The 23,231-nt window shown below is 40.5% G+C and overlaps 1 protein-coding gene across 1 annotated transcript in view; it reads right to left on the minus strand.

The window, feature by feature from the left end:
• Nucleotides 1-6,341: 6,341 nt before the first annotated feature.
• The window catches only part of LCA5L (lebercilin LCA5 like), a 96,280-nt gene continuing 79,390 nt past the window's right edge, over nt 6,342-23,231 (minus strand). The window contains exon 2 of the mRNA XM_044072028.1: nt 6,342-6,374. Within this exon, the coding sequence (XP_043927963.1) occupies nt 6,342-6,374 (33 nt within the window). The remainder of the gene's footprint in view (nt 6,375-23,231) is intronic.

Below are 23,231 nucleotides of genomic sequence, written 5' to 3' on the forward strand. Positions count from 1 at the left end.
TATATATAGATATATATAGATATATATATATCAGCCTGGGAGGAGACGGTAGACAATCCTAACTGCTTCATCAAGGATGGCCTGCAGCTATCCCCTCAAGGCTTTTTATATTGGCTAGAACTTTTTCCACCCCAAACTGCCTTTTTAGGTAACATCAGTACTCAAAAGCTTCTACAATAACAAAACAGAATCCAGATAAAATAAATGTATCACTGCAAAATGCTAGGAGTCTTAACAAAAAAAAATAATAATCCACTCCTTACAAGCACCCTTTACCACAGAAAACATAGTTATATACATTATTATGGAGGTCATTGACATCACCTCATCAGTGTAAGGTTTCAATGCCTACCACACCTTCAGGCAAAGAACAACCACAAAACCTTCTTCAGAAACAATGCTCAGCATTGCGCTGATCTAATAATAAACAATATCACATACTACCGTCTACAGAGGCTTTTCAATATCAGTCTCCAAACAGCCTTTGTGCCAAATGAATACAGGAGAGCAACTGTGATCTCTTTGCAAAAAGGTGGGGTGTCAATGGACCCAGGAAATTATAGAGCTATAATTCTGATCAGCCTCATCTGCAAAGATTTAAAAGGATCCTTACAGAATTAATAAATATAGACAAAGGTAAACTACAAATTCTCAGTCCAAGACAGTACATAATTGTTAAGGGCAGATTCTGCCTACTTAACCTGGTTGACTTCTTTGAGAGGGTTACTGAAACAATGGAAGAGGGCATATCATTATGCATACTGGATATCTAGACCTCACAAGACTCATAGATATACTATCTCAGCTAAATGTTAATCCCCACAAAACTCATTGGATAATAAACTGACTCACAAATAGAACCCAGGAAATTAGGATCGGCTGTTGTACCTCCTCCAAAAGACCTGTCACTAGTGATTTACACCATGGTTCAGTCCTTAGGCCACTACCCTTTGGCATTTATTTCTCAGAGGTCAAAGCTATCATTAAGTGTTTATGGCTAAACAGATATGCAGATGATTGTTAACTTGGTGCCATCATAAACTCCCCAGAGGACACCAACATCTTCCATGAGAGACTTTGCTAAACCAATAGCTGATGTTAAAACCATGGACTAAAACTAATGCAAGAAATTAATAATAGTATCCACTGGCAAGCAATAAATTCCTTGCAACTATCACATTGACAAGACAACCCTGAGAACTGATCCAATATTTAGGGACCAGGAAACCCATGTAGATAACAAACTGTCATTCAATCACCACGTATCCACAATTGTAAGAGCTTTTTCACTGCACAGCTGAATGCATAGTATGCCATCTAGCTTCAGGGATGTGATTCCACTGTATTCCACACTCATAAGGCCGATCACTAAGTATAATACCCCATCGGTATGTACCTGTTCAAACATATGGCACAACTTGAATATCCACAACTCCTTCTTACTAATAAAATCAAAGGCCTAAATAATACAAACTATGTGGATAGTGTCAAAGTCCTGTTCCTCTTCTCTCTGTAATACAGGCTACTGAAGGGGAATCTCTGCCTCATATACAGAGCTTCAACAGACCTGATCCTGTCAGACCTACTAGAAATTCACAAGCCCAGTGGGAGAATAAACACCTGTTCAAGAGATCTACATCTCTTTTGAAACATAAACAGAACATTTTAGAGGGACATCTATGTATTACTGAGACTACCACTTCCTCTCCACATAAAGGAAAGTACTTCTCTTACACTGTCCAATTATAATCTGGAGGAATGGATGGGTAACTTGAAATTCACCTCTGGTTTCTCATCCTTGTCTCTCATGGGTAGGGGCTATGTGTAAATGTTCTGCTTGTCTCTGGGTTATTGCACATAAAATATCAGGGCTAAACTTCAGGAGAATGTATACCTAGGTTTCAAAAGATCTTCATGGATCAATAGCGTAGTAACTACCGTATTTCTTGGTAAATAAGACCTAATCAGAGAATAAGGCCTAGCATGGTTTTCCAGGGTGGTCATGATATAAGGCCTACCCCAACACATGACAGACATGTTGAATTATAAAATAATAATATTATTGACACCTATTGACTAAGGTTATCATACTCTGCTCGCCATTTTCAGACCATTCGGACACCCAACTTCTTCTCTTTGCAGAAAGTCGTAAGATTCTTTCCCCAGGAGTCCTCCATGATTCTTACTGTAACCCTTATCCTCACTCACACTTGACATTTGAGATCCTTGGCCCATAAACACTGGCAAGTGTACTTTGATTGGTCAAAGTACAGACAACGCACGTAAAACGTGCGCACTTGATAACGAACGGGTGTGGTTGTGTCTTCTTAACTGTCACCATTTTGTTGCCACTCCTGTCTCGTAAGTCTTCAATTAACCCCCCAGACAAAAAAAGTGCAAAAAGAAAGAGCTATTCCATAGAGTACAAGAAAGGAATCATGGAGGACTCCCGGGGAAAGAATCTGATGGCTTTCTGCAAAGAGAAGAAGTTGGATCTCCAGATGGTCTGAAAATGGTGAGCAGAGTACGATAACCTCAGTCAACAGGTGGACGAGGGAAATGCTAAGAAGCGCGAGTGTGGTTCAGATTGGCGACCATGATTTCCTAAGCTGGAAGACATCATCTGTGAATGGATTGCTAACAGGAGAGCAAAGGCTTTGGTTGTGCGCAGGGCTGATATTCAAGCATTTGTGCTTGCAGTGGCACCACAGTTAGAAATATCCCCAGAAGAATTCAAAGCTTCACAACATTGGCTAGATGGCTTCCTTCAATGATATGAACTGTCTCTAAGAAGATTGACAACACTATTCAAGTTGGAAGAAACTGAAGTTATTAAACGTGCACTTGCATTCAAGTCCTTTGTTCATGGCATCGACTTTTCTAAATACCAACTCTCCAACATGATTGCTATGGATGAAACTGCAGTGTTTATGGGCCAAGGATCTCAAACAATTGTTCAGAGGGGTGCCTCGTCAATCTACATTCTCTCCACTGGTTACGAAAGTGCACGTGTTACCTGTATTTTGGCAATTCGTCTAGATGGAAAAAAAACCCACCTCTAATCATTAGTAAGGGCAAGAAAGGTAAGACTAAACGTGTTTCAGGCATTTACATTCTTGAAACCGAAAAAGCCTAGTGCACACAAGCAGATATAAGGAAGTGGGTCGATGTAATGCTGCCGCTTGTTTTGCAAGGTGGCGAAAGAGGTCTGTTAGTCTGGTATTCAGCCAGCACTCACCGCGTTAAAGACATGAAGAACTTCCTTGCACAGAAAAGAATAGATCAAATAATGATTCCCGCAGGAATGACTGCCTATCTCCAGACTCTTGATATTGCAATAAACAAGCCATTCAAGGAACATTTGCGCATGGAACTCAGTGACTACACTGAAAATAGAATGGAGAGAAATCAGCATGGAAAATATGTGAAGCCTAGCCTGCAAGAGGTCGTGACTTGGGTGAAGAATTCATGGGATAAAATCACTGACAGCTGTGTTGTCAATGCACTATGAGCAGGCTACAGACAAACAGTCCTCATTTAAGGAGAGCTCTATTGCTGGGCATGACAGATTGGGGCCAATGGTTCTACAGGAAATGGAGTCGCAAGAAATTCAGTCTGGAATTCAGGGGTTGGAGACTTATGACAATGTTCCAGAAGAAGATGACATGACTGTATTTGAATAACTTTTCTGTTATCGGGGCAACAGAATGGATTACTTCTGCTTTCAGCTGCCAGCAAGCTCTTGTCAGTTTTTTGACTTTATTGTATCAAGGTAACATTTCATTATCAAGGGATAATTACAAAGTAAGGCCACTAGTTCCCAGACTTCATTTTTATGACTTTCCATCATTCTTCAATTACGGTTTGGGTAAGGAATAAAGAAAGCATCACCACTCAAAAAGTGGCAGTTATTCACCTGTTTTATTCCCCTCCTCCAATACACATGTATTGAGATTTTTCTGCACTTTCTGTTAAGCATGAAATATTGCACTGTGAAAGCCAAGGTGTAGATATTCTGAAGTTGAAATGTTTGTTGCACTGTTTATGTAGAATTCTCACACAACTTTTAACATGTTACCTAGAACTGTTGCTCAATAACGGAAAAATACCAAATAAATGTTAATTTGTGTACACGAATAAATGTCGATTTGTGTACATGAATAAATCTCGATTTTTGTACATGAATAAATGTCAATTTGTGTACATGAATAAATGCTGATTTTTGTACATGAATAAATGAATAAATGTAGACTGTTTTACGGGGGGGGGGGTGGTAAATAAGGCATCCCCTGATAATAAGCCCTAATGCGTACTTCAGCAGGGGAAAAAGTATAAGACCCGGTCTTATTTTTGGGGAAATACGGTACCTATGAATGTATAAGTCTGTACAATATGTAAGTTGTATAAAGGAACATGTCTTGCAGGAATGCTGTTTGTACTAGAAGAACTGTGTGCTCAGTTTTATAAATTTCATGTGCAGGTGTGTTCTGAGTTTTCTCAAGGCTGATTTTCTAGAGGTTCAGTTGTAGTTGCAATTGTATTATGCTGGTAGCATCTATCCATGGATATATGAATGCAGTGCATCTGCTAAATATATTGAATATTACAAAAGTTGATTGTACATGAGTTTATTTGATTTGCTATACATATCTATCTACCTTTATATAAATATACACACACACACATAAATAAATATATGCATCTACCAAATGTTGATTTAGCTGACAAATTGAACTGCTGTTTTTTTTTACACTAAATGGCAGTTTGTTCAAGTGAAGTGTTGAATGAATTTCATAATATCAAACTATTTATGTTGTACAGAGGATATGCTTTGACTTAAGGTAAGTGAGCTTGTGCCTCAATACTGGAACTTTTGCATAGGCCAGAATTATTGTCATTAGAGGTGGGAATGTGTGTGTGAGCTTTTCAGGTTAGGGTAAGAGTTAGGACAAAGTAAAGGGATATTTTTAATGTTGTGCATATGTGTGTAGTGTATGGGTGTGTGTCTGGGTGTCTTGTGTAGTGGTGCTGTTAGGGAAATGTTTTTTCATAAGGTAATGGCTGCATTTCTGGGGTTTCCTATTTTAGCTCCCCAAAAACCTAATTCATGTGTGCTAGCTCTAACCCTGCATCTGCCCATAATCCCAACCCTACATATTACCTTACAAATAACTCTTGCAATTGTCACCAATCTTGGTCAACTAGATGCCTTTAATATTAGATTTGACATCAGAGAAGTAGTTACCAAATAAAAGTTGTCCCAAAACAGTACCCTATGGTACATTTTTGTTGGAGGACAGTGTGCTATTGACACTAATGTGATGTCATCTATCAGTGAATTAGCTGGCCATCTAAAACACTACATTGGAACTTGTACTGAGTTTTGCCAGTTCACCGATGATACCAGAGTGTGGTACTGCATCAAAAGGATTAGCTAAACTGAGATAAGCTGACTACATGGAGTTACCTTCATTTAGTGCTTCTTTGACTTTAGTTTTAATAAGCATGATCTGCCTTTACAAAGACAGATTGATTAGGGTGAGGGTTTAGGGACGATGAGGATTTTGTGTGTCACATTATACACTAACCAAAACTATAGCAGGTCATGGTACTGAGATGAAGCCACTGCAGTACTAATACCACAAACCTTGTGTGTGAGAGCATGTGAGTGTTTGTGTGTGCGTGTGTGTGTGTGTGTGTCGTAAAAATCTGTTAACAAAAAACTAGGTTCCCTGTATAGAATCAAACCCTTCCTTACACCAACAGCCAAAACCACTATAGCCCAGACTCATCTGATCTCTACCCTGTTTTATGCTTCTGCCATTTATACCAACCTTTCTAAAAACAACCTTAACAAACTTGCCACTAGCTATAATAACATAGCCAGATTTGCTACTGGCAACCCTTTTAGAACCCACCACTGTCTCAGCCTCAAACAATTGGGATGGTTAGAACTGCAGCACCAACTACTCTATCATCAACTTACTATAACCTAAAAGATACTTTTCCACCCTAATAATACACCAATTCTCACTAATCTAATTACCCCTTACAAAAACCTTACAACTCTTCGCTCAGCCAAGAAGCTTCTAGTTTCCACTATTAAATCTAAAAACAAAGCTGGAGACTCAGTTTTCACTAACACAGTGGGTAAAGCCTGGAACCAGCTTCCAAGTGAACTTTCTGCTCTCTTTTCCACACATCTTTTTAAAAAACATCTCAAAGAACATTTTAAAACTCACTGGCTTTGCCCCTGCACAAACCCTGACTGATTTCCCACTTACTCATTCCTGCTCTCCCTTCTACTTCCCCTCTCCAGTGTACTATATTGCTCAAAATTTTCAATGTCCTTTTTGTTGTAGTATGTTTCCTACCTAAAAAAAAACAAAAAAAAAAACAAAAAAAAACTTGTTATAACTTTTTTAAAATGTTATTACTCTTTCAGAAGGGAATATTTTTGTTTTTTTTTCTTTCACAAATATTCCAATACTGTTATTATCTGTACTTGATAATAGCTTTTTTATATTAATATTATATAATACTGTTTTTCTGTCTATGCTTGGAGCTTTTCTCCCCGGGCCTCTACTGAAAATGGACATGTATCCAGTTAGACTAGCCCGGTCAACAAATGTAAATAAATAAAAAAATAAAAACTGATACAGCATTATCATCACTGGAAGTAGGAGAACAATAAATAGAAAGAGGCACTGGTTACCCAGTATTGACAGTTTGCAACAAACACTTGGTCATGGTAAGAACATTTTTACAAAGTTTAAATGACTAACTTTCTGTTTCTTTTGCCAAGGAAACTCCTTGGATGAAGATTGACTAGGGGAAGGCATAGCATCCCCAACAAGAAGTTTCTTTCCCTGGCCACCCTAAGAAGACCATCTGAGAGTGGCTACCATACCTAAAATGGATGGTTCTTCCATACCCACATTGGGCACTGGATTAGCTGAACAGAAAGTGCAGTTGTGTAAGTTAAACTTACCATAAAAGTAGATGTTCAAGTGATCACTGCTGCAGTAGCCTTAGCTATACAAAAGTCGGCCAACTTCCAAAGCTTTAGGGCACCTTTCAAGCAGCCAAACTGTCATGCAGCTTGAGGTGAGCTGACTACAAGACAAGTTGGGGTGCAAAGCCCTTCAGAGCTTTCCTGCCAGCAGACAGAGGGAGGATGAGCCCTGAAAGGACAATGCTAGGAATAACAAAAAAATAAAAGTCCACACCATGGCATAAAAAGCACACCAAGCCAAGGGGACTGGAGGGAGGGAGAGAGCGGCTACTAAAGCAGTGATCATTGAAACAGTTACTGTTATGGTAAGTTCAACTTACACAACTGTACTATGATCATCATATAGATCACTGCTACAGTAGCCTTAGCTATATACATACATTACCTTAGCTAACTACATTTGGAAGGTGGAAGGAAAAGAGTCCAGGAGCCACTGGAGAATGGTCCTAGCAATGCCTGATCTAGACCTTGATAAGGAATCAAGCTTATAGTGCTTTGTAAAAGTATATAGAGAGGTCCAAGTAGCGCCTTCTAGAATACTTCTCGGATCCACCTCTTTCCAAAAATCCATAGATGAAGCCAAGGCCCTGGTAGAGTTGGCCTTGACCCTGTCTGGAATAGTTTTGTTATGGTGAGTTAAAAAAAGGTAATAGCCTTGGATAACTATTTGGAAATAGTCTGTTTTAAAATATGTTGTCCCTTCTTCTTAGCAAATTGAGGAATTAACAACCGATCCAAAGATCTGAAAGATTTAGCTCTGCCAAGGTAGCACCTGAGTTGTCTGTGGACATCCGAGGTATGGTGTATCATTTCTCCTTCATTTTTAGTTTCAGGAAAGAAAATGGAGAAATGGATAGCTTGGCTTAATGTAAACTCAGATAGCACTCGAGACATAAAAGGATTACTTCTCAAATAAACCCTGTCCCTATGGAAAATGAGACAGAGTTGACTCACCCTAAGAGCTTGCAGTTCAGATAACCTTCTTGTAGAGTCAGAGCAATCAGTAAAAAATGTTTTCCATGTTAAGAACCCCAAGTCAGCCAGATTATCTGGTTCAAATGGAGCAAGCGTTAGCTTCTCTAACACAAAATTAAGATCCTAAGGAGGGGGCCACATTTTTTCTTGGGGGCTTCTTATCCCAAACCCCTTTCAAGAAAATTTTGACATGAGACTGCATTAAAATTGGAGGATTCATGAGCAGACATGTTGAAATGGGCAACAAATGAACCTTGAAAGAGGAATAAGAAAGGCAATAAGACAGTAACTCACACAAATATTGTAGAACCAGAGAACATCTAGCGCTGGATGGGTACTGGTTAAGTTGTTGGCACCAACTAAAAAACCCTTTTTATTTGGTAATATATGACTTTCTAACAGCATGTTTTCTTGTCTCGATTAGTACCTACTTCTGGGCCAGAAGGGAGTCATCACAATGATCTTGGGGGATTTCTTCTGAATCTTCAGAAGTACCCTGGATATTAGTGGAAAATGAGGAAAAGCATACAGGAGCATTCCTGTCAAAGGAAAGCAAAATGCATCTGTTTTCCAGGTCTTCTTACATGGGGTCCTGGAACAGAATTTTGCTAGTTGATTGGTCAGAGAAGAGGCAAAAAGGTCTTCCTGCGGAATTCCCAAAAGATGGATCAAATCTTGGAAGACCCCTTGATCCAGCATCCTTTCATGTGGGTCTGCCCTGGTCTTGCTCAGATTGTCTTCCACAAAATTTTTATCTGATGGAATATAAGGTGCCTATAGAATGAGATTGTGCTGTAAAGCTATATTCCATAGTAACCATGGCTAGTCTGAATGGGGATAAGATCTGGTTCCCCTTTGGTTTTTTATGTACCACATCACTGTGGTATTCTCTGTAAACATTTGAAAATGTCCCAGGGATCACAGATGATTCAGGGAGATGACAGCATTTAAAAGCACCTCTTTTTTTGTTTATGTGTTTTGGTCTATCTTTTTTTGTCCCAAAGATTCTGTACATTTACTCCCATAGACACTGTTCCCCAAGCAAAGTCTGTGGTGTTTGTAGTTACATACTGTACTGGAGCTTGATGGAAATGGGAGACCTGGATTCTGAGAACTTTGACATCTCCACAAACTGATTTTCCTTTTCAAAAATCTCAGAACTGGAATTTGAAAATACAGTAGGTCTAGTGCCATTGGACTGCAGGACTGCAGCCCTTCCAGCCGTGAAAGGAAAATAAAGTAAGAAAAAGAAAAGAGTAACATTTTAAAAAATAAAATATTTTAGCTGTAACCTGCGAGTCTGACTGACTCACTGTTAAGTCCCGAAACTCGAACCGCACATGTGTACTCGGCAAGTTTCGGGTTTAAAAAAAAAATAGTTTCTGTAAATCTGGACTGCTGCAAAATCAGTTCAGGTTAATAAGAGAAGGCTTCAGTGTAAGATGCCCAGAAATCTATGTGGTTTGTAACCACGGTGAAGTGGAAGGGGATCAGACTGCCACGTCCGCAGTCACATATGTGATGTGGATGGCTGGATGGCTAATGATTGGTTGATTTGGTTCTCGTCTTTATCTCTTCCCGTGCTGGGAAAAAGACAGCAAGAAACAGGGAGTCAGCATAGCAGCAGTACTTGTTTGGACTAAGGGTGGAAAAACACAGAGGTAACTGAATAGTCAATAAAAGGTGAAATACTTGCACATTGCTGTGCATTAACTACGTTTCCCATAAGAATCTGTGGTTGCCAAAGCTGAAGATGAAGTGTTGTTTCAATGGTGAAATAAGTATATTGTAAAAGTACTGCAGGGTCCGTTTTCTAGATGTTTTAACAGTGCTGAGTATGTGGGAGATAATTTTCACAAATGGCACCCATCACTTCTTTTGAACTAGTTAGTGTATGTTTCTGTTGTTGTTGTGTTGTGGACTTGTTAGAATTTCCAGTAAACAAAATGTGATACTTGTTGACCTCTGAAAAGTAGGTATGTTTTGTCTCTTTTGCCCTGGTCAGGCTGTACCAGATTTTCAATCACGACTGCTACACAGTTACTTTTTGAGAATGTTTAGGCTGCATTATGTTTAGTGGAATATGGAGAAATGGTACTTAGGTAACTTGTACTTTACAGTGATAACCCCTGCACCCTTATGTGTAAGAAATGTACTCATCCTTAAATTTCTGTTGTACACTTACGAAATGTACACATCGTTTTAACTGTTGCCCCTCATATTTCCAAAACTATTATTTAAATAACTGCCATTGCTAAACATGCTATAGACATAGGTGCTACAGCCATTAGCACGTCTCATCTACTATGATGTTTGTGTTCCATGTAAGTCTGCTTCTCTTAGTTTTCTGGTTTTCTTTCTAAGTCAGAATTGTTCCTGTATCTTAACTTTCCAGAATTTCGCAGAATGGCAAGATTTTAACCTCATAATTTTGATCTGTTCTTCATAGATTTGTGGTTTTCTTGCATTGAGAATTCAAAATCGCTAAACAGAGAAAGACATTCAAGGTTCTGATTTCCTATCCCTCAGAAAAATGGATGTTAGTGCAAAATCTGTTAATCCAGCAACTTTCTAAGTTTAAAAAACAATATGTAAAACCTTTTCCTGCTTTTGGGCCTTTCTATCCCATTCATTTTGGTTTTGTCAATAATTCTTTCACTAAGAGGTTGAAAGGTATGTACCAGTTTAGGGGTGCAGACATTCTTAAATGATTGAAATAAGCCTAAACTCGGGTTTTGTTTTTGTTTGTTAAAATTAATTATAGGGAGTTCTAATGAAAGACTTAGCCAGACATATACCTCATGCATCACTGCACTCACATTCTTCTTAAATAAGTGATGTTATTGTTTTATACATTTATGACTGGAATCAGGTATGCAAATTATGTCTTTTAGAATGACTACAAAATTGAGGAGGCATCTTGATAAACATACCTGCCTATTGCAAAGTCATAACATAGTTAAGGCATAAGTGATAGGGGGACAGCAAATATGCAAATAAGGGGATTTACACATTTGGGTATCATGTAGGATTCCTAGAGATGAATTTAAAATGGTCTCATTTACATATTAAACATATAAAGGGCCCTGAACTTCTACTAGTAAGCAGCACTTTATTATGGCAATATGGAGTTGTGAGGGAAAGGAAAAAAGGTATATGGATCATAGGTTAGTACTAAGCTAACTGCCCTTGTGAGCCATTTTAAGCCTAGCCATTTATCCCTTGTGAGACTCAAACCCTGCACCTTGTGTTTGGGAGGCAGACACCTTAACCATTAGGCCACCCTTCCAACATGGGACATGGACTGCTATATATTTTTAAAAAGATACAGTTATTGACTTTACTTAAAGAAATTGGTGTTTTTGCATACATGCACAAACTATTGAATGGGTTTCTGGGAGAAATGTTTCATTTTGGTGTTAGTGAAGTACTTGTGCAGACATGGACAAACTACCGAAGGGGTTGTTACGGGGAGATGTTTCAATTTGGTGTCTGTGAAATTCTTGTGCATACATGGACATATTACTGAAGGAGTCACTGTGGAAAATGTTTCATTTTGGTGCTTGTACATACTTCGATATCCCAGCAGACACAGCAGAGCAGTGCAGTGCACCTTATTTGTTTCACCTTGTGCTGCCTGGCTGGATTGGAAAGTGAAAAGGATAGGAAGGAAGTGGAACTGAAGTATAAATTACAGCAGGTTAGTGAATGGAGAGAAAAGGTTTAAGTTGTAGTTGTCTTAATGTCTTGTCTTGTCCCTGATTTTGCAGAGCATTCTTGATGTCTTCTGTATGCTTGCACTGACCCTCATAAAGTTTTTGATTTTTCTTGTAAACCACCTAGGGCTAGGGTCTAGGATAAGGTGACCAATGGTCCCAGTTTTTCCAGGGCAGTCTCAGTTTGGAAGTCTCTGTCCTGGAATCCCAAATATTGTCTTTGGGACACAGAAAAGTCCTAGTTTAGACCCCTCAGTCTGAATGGTGACTTGGCTTCCCAGGATGGCCAGCCCCCCTGCTTTCCCATCCTAAGCAGCTCTGGGGACTTTACAATTTTTTGGGGATCCCATTGAGCATGGGGTAAGGTCAGATGCCTTCACCTTGGCAGGAGCCTTCCAGGCCCTGCCATCATCAGTCAGTCACTCCCTCAAGGACTTCCATTTTGGAGGGTTCTGCTTGACCCCATTCACCCAGGCAGAAGCTCTCCAGGCCCTACACCCATCTCCCTGGCACTCCCATACTGACTTCTGTCAGAGCCAAACCCTACAGTCCTCCCCTTCAACCTGGCCAAGAGACCTTCCACAGTCGTGCCCCCCCCCCCATGTCAGTGGACTCCGCTGCCTGCATGTCTCCTGCAGGCTGCCAAATATGCCAGATTGATCATGTCCTGGGACCCTCTCAGGGGAGCTTTCCTCTGATCCCATCTGCTTCTCTAGAACTCCCCTCAGCTGCTGAGGGGCAGGTCCACTCTCATGAAGGTTTCAGAGTCCCCCTCCTTTTCCATCCAGAACACCTCTGGGGACTTTGAGATTTTTCAACGATGCTGTTGGTTATGGGGTGAAGTTGGATGCTTTCACCCCAGCAGGAGCTCTCCAGGCCCCACCACTGTCTGCCAGTTGCTCCCTTAAGGACTTCCATCATGAGGGGGCTGTGCCTAACCCCACTCACTGAAGCAGGAGCTCTCCAGGCCCCGTTGCTGTCTGCCCTAGTGCTCCCTTAAGGACTTCCATTGTGGGGAGCTTTGCCTGACCCCCCTCACACAGGCAGGAGTTCACCCAGCCCTGCTACTATCTACCTCTCTCCCCCTTCCAGACTTCTGTCCCAGAGGGGCCATGATCCGTACCCCCTCACCCAGGTGAAAGCTGTCCTGTACCAGACACTTTCCACCTCTTTCTCACTTCCAGACTTCCATAGGGACTGACCCCCCTCTGGGGTTCCACTACTACCCAGGAGAGAGAGCTCTTTTCCAGTGTTACATATCTCCTAACTGCTGCCAAATCATGCAGTGTCATGCGTGCTTTTGGAGCCCCTCAGGCGATCTTCCCAGCCTCATGGAACTCTGCTGGGCCACGAAGCCTCAGACAGTCCCTTATCTAGACTTCCATGATACCGGTTCTCCACTTTGCCTTGCACCTAGAACTTTCAAACTCACAGGGAAGATGGCCCTGAGTCCCCCCCATCTCTGCACTTTTTGTGGCACACCTCAGTCTCTCACCCTCATGGTGCCAGGCACCAACAAATGTGCAGCACTTCAAGCCTCCTGGGCATGTGGCCTCTTGCCCTCCTGGATGCTGATTTTCACAGAGTGGCATCCCCACAGTGCCTGGTGAAGGACGGGAGGCCAACCTGCCTGCTCCCGTGTGAGATGACATGGCTGCCCTATCTCCACTCCCATGGGGGCTGGGAGAATGGGATTGCAGACCTGGCTTCCCAGGGTGGCCCTCAAGTGTCCCAGTTTAGGTCCTGTAACAAAATGGTCACCTTGGCCTAGGAATCCAACTCAGCAAGTAATGGATTAAGATTTGTTGTTTTATGGCAAATTAGTGAGGGCTAAAGTCACTAAATAATAGCATACATTTTTGTTTCAGACTTCATATCCTTCAGAAAATACATGCTTACTTACACACATCCTGTTTTTCTAGCAACTTTCTAAGTTTATAAGTGCAATATTTAAAATCTAACCCTATTTTTAGGCCTTTGTCCCTCCATTATTTTAGGTATTGTCTGGATTTCTTGTGCTAACAGCCTGAGCACTACAGTGAGGAACAGACCAAACATATTAGACAAAAATGTGGACATTCTGCAAAAATCTGGGCAGTTGAGAGGTAGGGTGCGCTGCAATATTGTCTTTAGGAAAACATGAATGTCTCCCATTTATACACTGATATATGGTATCTTGCAAATGTGTTTGAAAATTATTTGTGTTTTATAGAATCCTTCTGATTGGGTCTAATAGCATATATGCATTTGTCTTGAGACTTTTCCTTTCTTGTTTCCATTTTATTGGTATCCTCTTCCAGGACTAGTACTATACTTGACAAATTTCTTGTTAAGATCAATACTTCATGCTTTTTACTTGTGCTGATCTGTTCAGGTCATAATTAGATCAGAATGTGTCCCTAGCTATTGGAGCTTGGCATATTAGTTTGACTGGATTATTAAGGACTTGCATAAGTAACTGACTTTCTTGTTGTTTGCTCAGTTTAAACAGTCAGTATAAGTACAAGTGTGCATTTGTGTAAAGTAAGATGGATTACATTTCTGAGATGAGATTGCTTTACTTTGACTATTATTGTTTATTTATTTTTCTTTATTGTTTTTTACTACAAGCACACATTTGAAGTGCGCACGGTCAGTAAAGTGGCCATAATTGATGGATATAGAGGTGATCAGTATATTGTTTCTTTCCTCTGCTATAGTTTGATCACTGCTAAATAACAGTCTTTTTATCTGGTGGAAACATGTCACCATGAAAAAAGAGTTTTGGCAAATGTAAAAGAATGGATACTGTTCACTAAAACTACTTTTACTCACAGTAGAGTTTGCTTTTTTCTCCACTGTTTTTTGTGACCTTGGAGTTGATTTATATAAATCTGGGTTGTGGGTGGTGTGGTGTCCCCCTGCATGGAAGTGGCAGAGGGGCTTCCCCCCTGCAAAACTATCTTTTTGTAGTATTTGCTGAATGTAGCTTCGGTGAATGGTTATAGATTTGTTTCCTATCACTGAAAGTAATTTCAGTGACTCCACATAAATCCAATCTAGTGTGGCTACAATATTATTACGCACTGTATTTTATTTGTTGAAATCCGTGTAAACCTAGTATTGCTGTGGCTTATACAGTATATGTGGGGGAGTTGTAATGCATTTAAGAATAACTATATGGCCATAATTTATTTTTCTTTCCTTTTTGGATAAGAAACATTTTTTCAAGTGGGGGTATCCCAGAGATTGCTACTTTCAGCATGTTACTTGGTACTTTTATAAAGCTGACTATAAATTATAATTAGAACTGCAAGGAGAAGTGGTTTGAGTTGAGTGCTACTTGTTTTTTTTTTATACATGATTTTGATTGGCACCATAGCTCCACCACTTTATAGCTGACCACACCTCTTCCCATTGGCTCCACCCATTCAGCTGTCTTATGCAGCCCCCCCTTGATTTGACTTCACCAGCTGCCACTGCAGTAGGTGCTGAAGCTGGGACCAAAGAGATCTCAGATAACATTGTATCTTTCCCATATGGAGTCTTGCAAGAGGTATCATGAGAATCATGGAAGACATGATACCCAGAATCCTAAGGTCTTCCCTTACTGAGATAGAAGTCTTAGTGGAAAACCCCTGGAATAGATCTAAATATAAATCGATTTTTAAGTGTGTAAGAAAAACTGTTTGTACTGAGGTCTCCAGCAGCCATCACAAAAACACAATCCTGTAAGATGGAGCCAGAAAAGATGTTTGAATGTTGACTTGGAATTACAGCCTATGCAGGACATCTCTGACGCAGGAGAGAGATCCCTGACACTTTGAAGAAAATTCAACAAAGATAAGCAAGTTGTCTATATATGGAAAATGTCGATACTCTGCATCCTGCAATGAGCTATTACATGAGCTAGAGACTTTGTGAACACTCCTGGAGCAATTAATAGCCCAGAGGGTAAGACGAAGAACTGATAATGTGATCTAGTTACACCAAATCCTAAGAACTTCCTGAAATCTGGATGAATAGGAATGTGAAGATATGCATCTTTTAAATTTTGGGTTATAAGAAACCTCAAAAGAGGAAGGAGGGGTACCAGGTTGTGAAGTGGAAGTATTTTGAACTTGACCACTATCACAAACTGGTTTAGGAAAAAAAGATCCAAAACTGATCTCCTAGAATTGTCTTTCTTTGAAAAAAATCCTTCCCCTAACTGATGAGGAAGAACAGTTTCTATAACTCCTTGAGACAGCATATGATATAAAACAAGAGCAAAGAAAAGAGCCTGGTAGATTTGAAATCCCCTGAGAAGCAGGAAGTTCCTCCCACTGCTATCTGTAGCCTAGACTGATTTTATTCAGGACCCATTTCTCTGAAACAATTTGTTGCCAAAGAGAGAGGAATAGAAATTAAGACTTTCTGGAAGGATTAAGGGACTGCCAGGAGAATAGGACACGACCCCTCATATAGTCATTCTGACTTATTTGACTTGTCCTTTTTATGAGGTGGTTACTGCTTTCTTTTTGATACCTCCCCACCATTGTTTTTTTAAGTGTCTGCTTACTAACATTATGCTGAGATGGTTTATTTTGTTTTTTACCAAAGTTAAACGAAGGAATAGAAAACTACCTGGAGAACTTGGAGAAGGAGGGCTGAAAAATCTGAGATATTCCCCTGAATCAGTTTTCCTTTCTCATCAAATGTTTAGTAACCTCTGCAACCGAAGGTCCAAAATGTAAATCTCTGTCCAAGCGAGAGTTCAAAATTTAATTTTTGACATTTTCTGTGAGGTTCTGAGAACATGTGCATGCAAACCATTGTCAGGAGTCTTGGAGGTAGTTTCTACAGAGACATAAAAAAGAAGTTATGTACTCACCATAATGTTCCATTTGTGTGTGTGTGTTGTCCATTTTCATTCTTCCTCAACAGTTGGGTTCAAATCTGACCCTCAGATATGATTCGGCTGTTATTTTAGCTAATGGCCACTAAAATGCTCTTGAGCTCCTTCTTTACCCATAATGCACCAACCCAAAACATACCTTAGAACTTGTTTGCTGGTTAACATAATGTAATAAATATTATCATAATATCCCTGGTAGAAGAAGCCATTGTCTGGAGCTCAACATAAGGAACAGTGGTGTCCTTATAAGTTCTTGTTCTTCGAGAAATCATTTGTTAAGAAGGTTGGGGGATGGTGGGAGGGGAGTTGTGGAAGAATGAAAATGGGCAACACAGATGGAACGTTATGGTGAGTACATAACTTCTTTATTTGATGTTGTCAATTTTCTTTTATTCATCAACAGTTGGAACAGAGTACCCAGCTACTTAAAATACCTGGTGGACTCTAAGGAAGGATATTCCTGAGCACAGATGAGCCAAAGGCTGCTCTTCCCCTTGAGATCAGATCCAGTTTGTAATGAGTAATAAAGGTATGAGGATTGGCCCAAGATGCAGCCACAGATATGTCATACATAGAAGCCCTCGATAGAAACACTGAAGATGTTGCCATGGACCTAGATGACTGGGCTCTTAAGGATTTTGGTAAGGACAGAACCAACTTGTTATAGACAAATGATATTCTGTCCATCAGCCATCTGGCTAAAGTTACCTTTGCAACTGATTTACCCTATTTAGAATTTGCACAGGAGACAAATAATTGATCCATCTTTCTAATTTATTTTGTTCTATGTAAGTAAAAATGTAATTGTCTGAACATCCAATAAGTGCAATATATATTCACCTTTGTTTGTAAATTTAGAAAAGGAAACTGGCAGATTAAAGGACTGGTTGATGTTAAATTCTGACACCACCTTAGGAAGGAAAGAAGGGCTGGTTCATAATTGTACTCTGTCCCTATGAAAAATCAAGTAGGGAGGGTTAGAAGACAATGCTTAAAGTTCTGAAATCCTTCCAGCAGAGGTGATGGCTACCAAAAAGATAGTCTTCTAGGTCAGAAACTTTAGATCACATTTTGCTGTTAGTTTAAAAGGGGAATGAATCAAGGCCTGCAATGCAAAATTTAAGTCCCAAGGAGGAACTGGATTTTTATAAGAAGTTTCAAAAGAAGGGTACCTCTCAAGAAGGCCTTACAAAGTTTACATAAAGCCAGGGTGGTGCTCTCAAATCCAATGTGAAAATTAGAGATGGCTGCTAATTGAACTGTAAAGGCTGAGGAACTAGATCCTTTGTTGAAAATCGTTGCCAAAATTTGAGGACACTTTGTACAGGGGATGAAAATGTATTTATTTTTTATTTATTTTACATTTGTTAACCGGGAAAACCTAGATGGACCATGCCCATTTTCAGTGGAGGCTCGGGAAGAAAAGATCCACAATTAAGAAGACATTTATGCAATTGCAGATATACATACATTTATACAATATGAGATATTCATACAAAACAGGTAGCAGTGAAAAATGTATTTACAAGTAGAGTTATTCTTACTTTGTTAACTATAGTCAAACTTGCAGTGCAAGACTAAGATGCAGTTTTGAGAAATAGTATAAGGGTTCAGTGAATGGGTTTAGACATATTTTTCAGAGTTTGGCTTCCAGTAGTTGCCAGGATTTTGCAGGACAAAAGGTGCAGTTTGAGATAGTTTTACAAAGGTAGTAAGAACTGCTTACAGATGTAGTAAGTATGTATAGAAGGGAGAAAAAAGAACACTATGATATGTGATGAGTCAATGTTTCAATGTGCATAGATATAGTGTGATATTTAGACTGGAGTATATTGATAGAAGATAAAAAAAAGGCATAGGGATTGTCATGTGATACATGGGCAGATCCAAGTTGTCCTGAGATGAGATTTGAGTGATTGTTTGAAGTTTGCATTTGTTGTTGTGGAGGTTATATTGGTGGGGAAAGGGGTCAATATGTTTCTGAAGTGCCCAAAATACAAACCTCTTGCATTTGCTTCTGTAAAGTTTTGTTTTAGAAGATTTATGGGAAGATAAAAGCATATGATGGATGGGGACGAGAGCATAGGCTGTCTGGCTATTAAAGGAAGTGGAGAAACCACACTGTCAGCTTTAGCTTTGAGATATCTGGGTGAATCATGCTTGTTGAGTGAGACAGGATGTCTGGAATTGGATTGAGAATCTAAGGTGGGTAAATTAGATGAAACCAAATGAATGGGTAACTAAATCTGTTGAAGCCAGTAAGGTGCAATGAGGACTTTGTTCTTCAGCTGGAAAGCTTTCTGCAGAAATTTGGGGATCAAGGGAGTTGGGGATATGCATAGAGGAGACCAGGCAGCCAATCTTGTAGGAGAGTGCCCCTCAGTGATTTCTTCCTGTGGCAATCACAATTGTCTGGAAAGGGAGAATGTCTTGGAAGGCCTGCAATGCTAAAAGCACTGTTCTCATTTCCAGGACATTGATATGTGTGTTGGCCTCTTTAGGGGCCCAAGAACTTTGGACTGTTTTCCCCAGGAAGTGCCTCCCCACCCAATCTGAGATGTGTCTATGGTCACTATGGCCTTGGGCTGAGGGAGAATGAAAGGACAGCCTTGTAGAACCTGATCTGATCAAATCTACCACTAAAGGTATCTCTTGCATGCCTGAGTGATTCTTATTTGGGCTGACATGTGTTGGTAAAGAAGAGACCATTTTGTTGCTAACATCCATTGAAGAATTCGCATATGAAAAGAAACTAAGACTTTAGCCACCTACACTGATCCCAAGGTTTGTAGAATCAATCGGGCTGACTTTTCGGAACTGTGAACTATTCTTCTGACCTGGAATGTGATAGTTTGCACTCTTGAGAGAGGAAAAGAAGCTGTCACTGATACCATGTTGAAATTTTCTGCTATGAATTAAAATGTCTGAGGCAGTTCTAACTGAGATTTGTTGTGATTTATGGTTATTCCCAGATGGGACAAAGTCTGGAGTACCTGATCTTGTGCTCTTATTAGTAGATACTTGGTTGAGGCAGTAATGACCCAGTCATCCAAGTACAGAAACACTCGGAATTCCTGCAGTATGAAGTGAGCTGCTACCACTGCTATGCATTTGGTGAACACCCTGGGTGCTATGGTGAGGCCAAAGGGCAGTGCTCTGAACTGGTAATGGCTGGCTCCCAGCCAGAAGTTTAGATACCTTCTGGATTGTCTGTTCATTTTTATGTGACAGTACGCATTCTGAAGGTCTATTGAGCATATCTAGTCATCATTATACAAAAACAGCAGAATGGAGTGAACCATGACCACCCAAAACTTTGTGTGTTGAACTGATTTGTTCAAGTTGCTGAGATCCAAAATTGGTCTCCAGTCCCCTGTTTTCTTTAGCACTAAAAAGAATCTTGAGTAAGTTCCAGAGTCTGTCTAGTCTGGTGGGACCTCTTGGATGCCTCTTTTTTTCTAGCAGCTTTTGTATTTCTAGTGCTGCTGCTTTCCTCTGACTGGGTCGAACATCAATAACTTTGAATACAGATGCAGGTGGAAGGGAAAGGGAATTATATAACCTCTGGAAACAATACTCTGCACCCACGTATCTTTTGTGATGTTTAGCCAGACTGTCAGGTGCAGCGATAAATGACTGCCAATTGCAGCCACAGGGAGACAACTGGGCCTCCTTTCAGAAGCGTTGGCAGGGTCTATCAGAGAAGGACTCTCTAGACCCTTGTTTCTGTGGGCCTCCTCTGCCACAAGGGCAGTGTCTTCTATTTGAGTTCCCCCCTCTGCTTGTATCTTGGAAAGGACCCCAGAACTTTCTGAATCACATCTTTTGACCACCTCATTGATTCAAAGTTTAGGCTCTTTGAGGGGTTGAAAAACATACACTCACTACAGAGAGGGTCTTTCCATCTTGCTCACACCTCAAGAGTGTGTCCTTTATCTTAGGGCCAAACAATGACCAGCTATCAAAAGTTGCATTGACGAATGAGGACTTGAAGGGCTTCACAAAATCACACAAGCACATCCAGGCATGCCTCCTAAAGGAAATGCCTGAACCTCTGTGGCTCTGCTCAACAGTGGCACAGGAAAATAATTTTCTTGGGTGGCAAAAGCCAGGGTACCTTTTTGGCTGGGCTTGTATAGGCCCCAGGGCCGATAGCTTAGTACCTACCTATGAACCTATGAACCCGCCACCCTTGAGGTACCTTCAGCTTGCATAAGAAATAATTTCATGGATGAATTAGAATCAAATTGTAATGTCACCAACTGTGAGGCCACAGATGTCTGAGTCTCAACCGTAGTGGTCCCAGGAAGGGATTCTTACAGTTCCTTTATCAAGTCCCTTTGTAGTCTTGTAAAGTGTATCATGTAGTTCAGTGATCTGAAGGCAAAGGTCACTGAAGCATATACACACTTCCCAAATTTGTCCAAAGCCCTAGACTCCCTGTTAGGGGGATGGACAGAGGAACTCTGCTCTGAAAGTTCGTTCTTGGTGGCTGCTGCCATGACCGTAGCATCTACAGACACTCCCTTCCTACAGGTGGTGCCAGAATCTGATCCGGTCTTTTGGGGACTGGCTCAACTGTGTGTGGCTCCTTCCATGCCACCTAGAGATCAAGTCAATGAACTCGTCAATGGGTAGAGTTACCCAGGAGGTAGATGGGCCAGACCCAAAGGCCTCCAGGAATACTGATTCATCTGGAGAAGGGTTATTGGTAGACCAACCACCCCTCTGTTTAAGAATCTCAAGGACATCTCTGAATGAGATGTCTTCAAGTGGTGATCTTGGTGACCCATCCCCTTCATCAAAATCAGTATGTTTATTATGGACTCCTTGGTAGAGTACAAGTGCCTCCTCTTGCACTTCATCTTCCTATGGACTTCTTGGTGCGAAAGCACTGGAGAAATATCGGAAGAGATAATAATACCCAGGCTTTGGACTGGCTGTCCCTGTGGTGCAGAATGCTGAGGCTCAAGACAAAGAGGCACATGAGATCCAGAGGGGAGATCCTAGGGGGTAGGAACCATCCATCTTGCAAAAGCAGAGAAAACTCTCAGCACCACCTCAAAGGCAGAACACTCCAGGAAGAAGGAAGCCAAGGGAGCCGAAAAGCCAAACTTCTGCTCCATCAGCTCCCCATGCCCCGAACGCAGTCTACCCAAGGTAGAGGTCAGAGCTGAGCTGTCCAATGCCATGGCACAGAGGGGAAGAGATGGCTCCAAGAACTTCAGAGTCAGCTCTAATGCCTCAAATCCAACAGGGACATTTCGGCTCTGAAAGTCATTTGGCTCTGAAACCATCAGAGCTGGTGCACTCAGAGACAGCCTCAGAGCTAAATATACTAACATCTTCGGATCTGATACAAATTGTCCCAGGAGACTCAGATCCAAGAGTTCCAAAACGATATGTCAGATCAGACAAGGAAATGAGATTGTTGGAGTAGTACAAATAAGGACTTCCTGACCCGAAGGGGTAGGAGCCTTGAAAACTCCCATCTGTATCTACGCAGAGAGAAATTTCCTGATCATTCTATCAATGGCAGCCTCGGTCAGACTACTGGAAGAATGAGAAGAAGTTATCAATGGGGACCTAGAGTGATAGTGGGACTCAAGATATGAGGAAGGTACTGTAGAGGGTACTGGATCAATGAAAAGGGAATAGCTGGTCCTGGGCAAAGGCTTGAGATCCAAAAAGCTAGGATCTGATTAGCTGTTTTTGACTTTGATGCCAGCTGAGCTGGAGCAGTCTTCAGATCTGACTTTCTGTGTTTTTTCTGTGGTGGTTCCAGGGTAGGATCTGACGAGGGAGTTGTGTCAAAGGAAAAAACTTCAAAGACCAATGCACGTAAGGTTCAGTTAAGGCACTTTAATTTACTTGCAGCAAGGAGACAAAAACATGCAAATACAAGGATTTGTCTAACTACTAACAGGAAGTATGTTCATTCTTATACTGTTTTACAAGACATGGACTTCTAAGCTGACATAATCAAACACAACTTTCAGTATTGTTCTACAGCAGATGTTACTCAGATTTTCTGCTGACATGACTAGATTTGTGAGAAACTTTTCAGAAAAACAACCTGGCCTTGGTGACTATTAATCCGTTTACAAGCATCTATTGTACAGTGTTACATTTCAAGGTACTCTTCTAATACAGATACAAGCAAATGCTGATTGCAGTTCATATTTTCAAGCAAGCTTTGTACTAATTATCTATAACTTCTACAGCTGTGTATTTTCTCATGGCACAGCGGAACTTCTTGTCTAAGTTTCATACAAGTAGTATTGTTCTATTCATTTTTTTCCTAATGCAAGTAGAAATCACCTGCTTCTCAGTAAATTTCCAAGGCACAAGCAAGATTTTAGCTAACAGTACAAGGCCAGAAAGCAACTGCAGTTTGTACAGATTTATGCAGTATGAAATAGAATAAATGTGTTAACCCTTTTCTAGCTCTATATGCACTAAGCATATTGCTAATACACACATAAATACATATTTTTCTAACATTTCCCCTATTAATACTTTTATTCTACTTTCAAAATAAGCATAAACAGTTTGTTTTCTTCTCCTAACCTCTTCCACTCAGGATTTGCAGTTAAGAGAGTCATTCAGTTTAAACTTATGAAAGCATTTTTTAGTCTTTTAACAGTTC

This window comes from Protopterus annectens, chromosome 5.part0 (assembly GCF_019279795.1).
Source record: "Protopterus annectens isolate FY-2018-M chromosome 5.part0, PAN1.0, whole genome shotgun sequence".
NCBI classification, from domain to species: Eukaryota; Metazoa; Chordata; order Ceratodontiformes; family Protopteridae; genus Protopterus; species Protopterus annectens.